General features: G+C 52.0%; 1 protein-coding gene across 1 annotated transcript; it reads right to left on the bottom strand.

Annotated features, from left to right (window-relative positions):
* Positions 1 to 3,644: 3,644 nt before the first annotated feature.
* LOC116513753 (alpha-tectorin-like) lies at positions 3,645 to 4,885 on the bottom strand. The gene is made up of 3 exons (XM_032224934.1): positions 4,850 to 4,885; positions 4,170 to 4,743; positions 3,645 to 4,072 (listed from the first exon to the last, which is right to left on the bottom strand). Exons 1-3 carry the CDS (start codon positions 4,883 to 4,885, stop codon positions 3,645 to 3,647), a joined length of 1,038 nt encoding a protein of 345 aa, XP_032080825.1.
* Positions 4,886 to 6,509: the final 1,624 nt, after the last annotated feature.

Genomic DNA, 6,509 nt, shown 5'->3' with positions numbered 1-6,509 from the left:
CAAAATCTTCTTCTCTTCTGAGACATCAGGACTGCACCCCAATCCCAAGATCTGTCAGAAGAGGAGAAGGGAGCAAATGATCTGATTCAGTCTGAAAGGCACTTACCCTGGGAAGGAGTGGGGGGTGTCAGTGTGGTTGTGGGTCCAGGAGTGGATGTTGTCCATGCTGTAAAAGGAAATGACATTTGTATGTTCCTCTAAGATTGAGAAATGTGAAGGATCATTCAAACATCACCAAGTCTCCCTGACCCATCTTGAACCCCACTTGAGCTTGTGACCAGATATTCCTTCGCGGAGGAGGAGGCAAAGAGAAGAAGGAAGCATCTCTATCACGTGACCCACACTCTGAAGCCATCCTTGTGCTAACCGAGGTCAGATTTAAACCCTTGGGGTGGGTTCCTAGGGTTTTGGGTCCCTCCTTATTCACACTGGGAAAAAGCCCGAATTGTGGAAGATGCCCAGAAATGTTTCTATGATGTGCCAGGCCCCACCTCTGGGAAAGGAATAAAGGGCGAAATCTTACACGGGCAGTAACCGTCCTCTACAGAGATGTCATCCACAGCCACGTCGCTGCGGAAGTCCTCTCCCCGCACTCCTTCCAGCAGTATCTAGGAAGAGGAGAAGGTCTCCAGTATGTCTCGAGTACGGATAAACGCCATGATATCAGCCAGATGTTTGGTTGTAAAGCTGCCACTCTCATCCTTACCTTCACCCTGCCTTGGTGAGCTATGCTGAACTCTCCTGTCTTCCAACGGTTGCCCTTGCTTCCCGTTTCCGACCAGACCAGGAAAGGTGGCGCATCATCCAAGATGACATAGAAGTGCAGCGCCATCTTTTGGGCGACACCATACATATGATACCAGAAGCTGAAGCACATGGGCCCCTGAAGGTCACACGCGGGGCTGACCAAATGCGCCACATCCCCAGGGTGGGCATCGCTTCCTGCCAGGTAAATGAAGTAGCCCCCTAAAGAAAGAGACAGAGGTCAAAACAACGTGGATCCTCAGAGATGCGAAGAGACAGTTCCGTGCAATCCAAGCTGCCTGGGGTTCCTCAGAGATAAGGACCCAGAGTAGCTCTCCTGGTCTGATCCCTTGAACTTCCAAGGACACACCCTATCCTTTCGTCAACCCTGGCAAGTGCTGCAAACTCTCTCCCGCAAGACTCTCCCCCTTGGCCTGTGGGTCCTACATCTCCATCCCACAAGGAGGACTCCTTCCTGGAAGGTGGCCCAGATGGGAGTGCAGCAGCAAGGAAACAATCTGGGAGCGGGGAGGCGGCAACAGCTAAATGTTCAGTTCTGCATATTTCAATCCCTAAATTGGAAGCCAGGAAGAAAACTCGCGGACGTGTCCAAGCAGAGGCTCCATAACGTTCATCTCTCAGGCCTTTATCACACCACGATCAGAACTCTCCATTGATGAGTGACAGAAAACGCCATTTTGTTATTTTGGGCTTTGTTTTAAAGAGAAAGATTTGCGTTTCTTGACTAGGGTCCCCTTTGGGGGGGTTGTTTGGCCCTTGTTTTCTTCTTCTGCACCACATACAGTCCTATGGACTTAGTTGGGTGCTACTTAAGGGTTCAAATGAATAAAATAATTGTTCCTCTCTTGGAGATTCAACAGTTGGGATTGTTACACTGAGGAGGTCTTGGATTCCTTCCGATCAATGGCTCTTTACAGCTGTAAGATGCCACCAAAGAAGGAAAAGAAGAAGACCAGGGTCCCAGCCTCACCTCCAGTGGTGTGGTCATACAAGGGTCCTGTGTTTGGCGAGGGTGTTGGGCCTTTGTGTCGTTTCCAGTCAATGTTGTCGGTGGACGATTGGTTCCAGGAACAGAAATCCTTCTCAAAAGTGCAGGAGAAACCGCAAGGGACCAAGGAACCTAGGAACACAAGAGAAAGGAGGGCGGGGTGCAGTGTTGGCAGAAAGGTCTGGAGATCCAGAAAGGGCTGCGAATCAACAACAAAGGAGGAGTGGGGGGGAACAGGAGGCAGCCAATGATGCAGGGAGTGTTACAGATGGAGGGTGATGAGAATTCCAACTGGCAAAATGAGGTGGCTGCTTTGGGTAGCTCTGTGCAATGTTCAGCCCCCATGGGCCAGGACTCTCTGCCTCTCCACCAGCAATATTTCCACAAAGAGAAAATACTCTTGTGCAGGTGGGAGAAGGTGATCAGGAACAGAGCTCCATGGACTCTCAATCGACAGCCGACAAGGAAAGCCGGAAGGCCGCCAAGTCACCCAACAGCTCTACTCACCACAGGCGGTGTCCTTTTCCCAGTCCCCGAGGTCGGCCCCGTTCAGTTCGCATGCAGCGGCATAGGCCTCCAGGCTCCTGCACAACTGCCCTCCGTCTCCCCCGATGGCACACTGGTCATACACGCAGCTTTCAAAGTATGGCTGAGGAGGGAGGCTGCCATGGCAGGGGCTGAAAGGCCCACTTGAGGACAGAATCACTCTGCACAGACTTTCGAAATTTGCCTCTTGCACAGGGTCGCAGTGGGGTGGATCTATGGGTGGTCCTGGGCAGCTAGAGAGAGAGAGAGAGAAAAGTCAACATTAGAACACCCTTTGTTTGGATGCCCAAAGAGAAACGTAGTGAAACATTGTGGCTCAGTTTGCCTGCTCCTTCTGGCACGAGGAGGGTGCAAGTGGTGAAGAATTGAAAGAGGAACAACTGTGTCCCCATTAAACACAAAATCTTTGGTGTTCCCTTCCTCTAATGGTTGGCTTTCTTATCACTGTACAGGCTACTGCACAGGGGGTTCCACTGGCTAACCGATTCCGACTTCACAATCCATATCCTAGGCCCCGATAGGGAAAACGTGGTGAAAACACCCTGTGGTTCACAGTCACTTGCCTCCAGCCGTCATCTTCCACTCTCCAGCTGTTGCCAAATGTGTTGGTGTCGGTCACCAGCAGCCCATCTGGCTGTTGGAAATCGTCCAGCTGGCTGCCCGAGTACGTGCCACACAGCCCACAGAGGTGTCCCCTGTATCTCTCGTCCACTTGGATAAGCAGCTGCTGGTCCCCATCAAACTTCACCCGAAAGCCAAGGGGACTGTCAACCACCACGTACGGACGCTGTTCCTCCACCCGAATGTCTGACTGTAGCTTCAGAGGAAGGTCGACTTTGGCCCCATTCAGCTGCAGGAAGGGAAAAGGTCAGTCTAGGGATGGGATTCCTGGGGTTACGGGGCCACCAGCTGCCCCATGTCTGGTTTCACTCAATTAACCCCCCTCCTCACAAAGTTAGCAACCTGGCACCACAGGGCTGCATCTATTCCTGGGCGGCTTTTCTGGGAGGACGGCTAAATGTGAAGGGGAACCCCAGGATTTCATCCATCCATCCATTCCTTTAGACAATTCTGCAGGGTGCCATACTCACGTAGACCTCTTTGTTCTTCCTCAGAGCCAGGTGGATGTTTCTCAGTGAGATGGCCACTGAGTTGAGAGCCGTCCAGTGCGGGCTGGAGCGATGTTCGTTGCGAGTGGTGATGGAGAAGCGCTCGGAGGAGTTGCTGCAGATTTGCACTGCGGTGTAATTGCACCCACCCTGGAAATGATAGAGTCGCCCGTCGAAGGTGACATAGTGAGGGTCTCCGTAGATGTGACAGGTGGCCTTGTCTGGAATGTGGCAATTCAGGATGCCGTTCTGTACTTTGCAGACTTGGTCTTTTTGGCAATTGTCTGGGAAGCAGGACAAGATTCCGTGTTCTTCGCAGCGACATCGGCCGACGCAACCCGGCTGCCAGAACGTCTCTCCTTTCTGTTGGAGAAAAGCCCAAGGTGAAGATGAGGACCCTGTCCTGTTGTAAAAGTTGCTGCAGGTTCTGTCGTGGCCGCAGAGGACGTTGCTGGGGAACAAACCTCATAATATTGGTCTCCATCTACACAGCCGCAATCCTCCTGCGGCACACATTGAGCTCCGCTTAGGACAAAGCCTTTGTCGCATTCGCAATCCTCCACGCAAGGCTTGGTGCAGTTCCATGGAGCCAGTGGATTGGAACACGTGGCAGGACAGGAAGTGGCGCACACATTGTAATGGCTGTGATCATGGCAAGGGATCTCTACAAAACAAAGCAGGAACCACCCAGAAAGTGAGGGAGGCTGCCCAAGGCCACACTCAAGGTGGGCAGTTTTAGGATATTGTAAATGAATACTCACCGCAGGAAGTGGCATTCCTCCAGTCGGGAAGCTGCACGCCAGCTCTTTGGCAGGCATCAGCGTACGCCTCCAAAGCCCCACACAAAGCCTGCTGGGACCCATGCAGTTCACACAGGTCAAAGACGCAATTCTGGAAGAAGCTGTTGGGGTTGATTGCAGAATGGCAAGCTGCCAACGGACCCTGGCTACTGGTCAGCTGTCCGCAATAGGCCTCGGTCTCATAGAGATCCTTTAGCTCTGAGGGACAAGGTGGTGGTGGTGGTTTGGCTATACAATCAGGGGGGTCGTACTCTGCGTTGGGCACCTGCCAACTGTTCCCCAGCTGATTGGAGTTCTGGGCTTGCTCTCCGTTGGGCATCATGCTGTCATCCTGCCCGAGGTTGTTGAAGTTCCCACACATGCCGCAGGTCTTGTTGAAGAAGGTGGTGGGGACCCTGATCTCCACCGAGTGATCTGTGTCGTAAGAGACAATCAGCCCGAAATCTGTTTCCAGGGTCACGTAGCGTCCGACGATGTCCACCTTCAGGGCGTTGTTCAGCTTGCGCACAGAAAGCCTGGTCAGCACTTTGTCCACCTAGAAGGAGCCAGAGACAATTTGAGATGGCATTTCCCAAGGGAGGAACCCTCTGGAGGTGATCAGGACAGGAAGAGTTGGGTTCCCCATGACTAGGTCCCCCCACAGAAACAGGGACTCCCAGCAGTGGGAGAAGAAGCATCCTCAGAAATTAACCCATCCATAAGAAATCGGAGCTGGCCACCAATCAAAGGAGGGGCTGTTACTATTGCGTTCGCACTTGTCCTTGATCAAACTGATATTCAGCCACAGGTCAGAAAATCAGATTTCCCCACCCCTCCTTCCAATCTAGAACCGTTCAGCAGAGAATGGGGAAGGAATGTAGCTTCCTTCCATTGCAAAGCACAGGTAGGCACTGAGAAACTGCTTTGGGTTACCAGCACTTGATCCTTGTGTCCTTTGAGGATCTCAATCCGGTGCCCGTAAACCTCCACCAGGACCCGCTGGACGTAAGAGACGGAGGGATTCCCACGGTGTTCGTTCTTGGCCTCCACGTTAAAGTAGGGCAGCCCCGTCTCATTGGCGCAGACCTTGGCCAGGGTGTAGGTGCAGGTGCCCATGAAGTGGTGCGTCTGCTTGTCAAAAGTGTAATAATGGGGGTCACCCGACACCAGGCAGGACTCTGGAAAGAAGAAAGGGAGGTCAGACACGGCCGGTGTGAGCTCATAGGAAATGGGAGGACGTACTTTGGACAGGAACAAGGGAGCTTTGGGCGCCCCCTTCCATTTTAGTTGCTTGGAATGGTCCAAGGACCTCGAAGCTTTCCTTGTACGTGACAACAATCCAATTCCTGCCCTTCTCCTCTTCCCAGGACTCCACGTCAAGCCCCAAACCCATTGGAAGTGGGAAGTTTAAGCTTTGGCCTCAAAGATCCTCACCTTGGGTGGGCGGAGGTGGCTTCTGTGTGGTTGTAGATATAGGGGTGGTTGATATATCACCTGAAGAGGGAAGCGACATTTATATTTTGAGTACAAGGCAGGAAAGGTCTTGAAATGGTTGAAGGAACTTGAACTTCGCTTTGTACTTGGCCACAGTCCCTTCTCACCCTAGTAGCATTGTCAGACGAAATAGAGTCATCAGGGACATTGTTAACGGGTGCATAGCACCATTTAACAAACATCCAAGGAGGCGGCCATAGTGAGATAAGCACCAACAGTTCTGGGGAAAATACTCAGCTAAGCAAAATCTTCTTCTCTTCCTAGACATCAGGACTGCACCCCAATCCCAAGATGCATCACAAGAGGGGAAGGGAGCAAATTATCTGATTCAGTCTGAACGGCACTTACCCTGGGAAGGAGTGGGGGGTGTCAGTGTGGTTGTGGATCCAGGAGGGGATGTTGTCCATGCTGTAAAAGGAAATGACATTTGTATGTTCCTCTAAGATTGAGAAATGTGAAGGATCATTCAAACATCACCAAGTCTCCCTGACCCATCTTGAACCCCACTTGAGCTTGTGACCAGATATTCCTTCGCGGAGGAGGAGGCAAAGAGAAGAAGGAAGCATCTCTATCACGTGACCCACACTCTGAAGCCATCCTTGTGCTAACCGAGGTCAGATTTAAACCCTTGGGGTGGGTTCCTAGGGTTTTGGGTCCCTCCTTATTCACACTGGGGAAAAGCCCGAATTGTGGAATATGCCCAGAAATGTTTCTATGATGTGCCAGGCCCCACCTCTGGGAAAGGAATAAAGGGCGAAATCTTACACGGGCAGTAACCGTCCTCTACAGAGATGTCATCCACAGCCACGTCGCTGCGGAAGTCCTCTC

This window comes from Thamnophis elegans, chromosome 10 (assembly GCF_009769535.1).
Source record: "Thamnophis elegans isolate rThaEle1 chromosome 10, rThaEle1.pri, whole genome shotgun sequence".
NCBI classification, from domain to species: domain Eukaryota; kingdom Metazoa; phylum Chordata; class Lepidosauria; order Squamata; family Colubridae; genus Thamnophis; species Thamnophis elegans.
The sequence above is the reverse complement of the archived record's forward strand: the minus strand, read 5'-3'. Positions and strand labels throughout refer to the sequence as shown.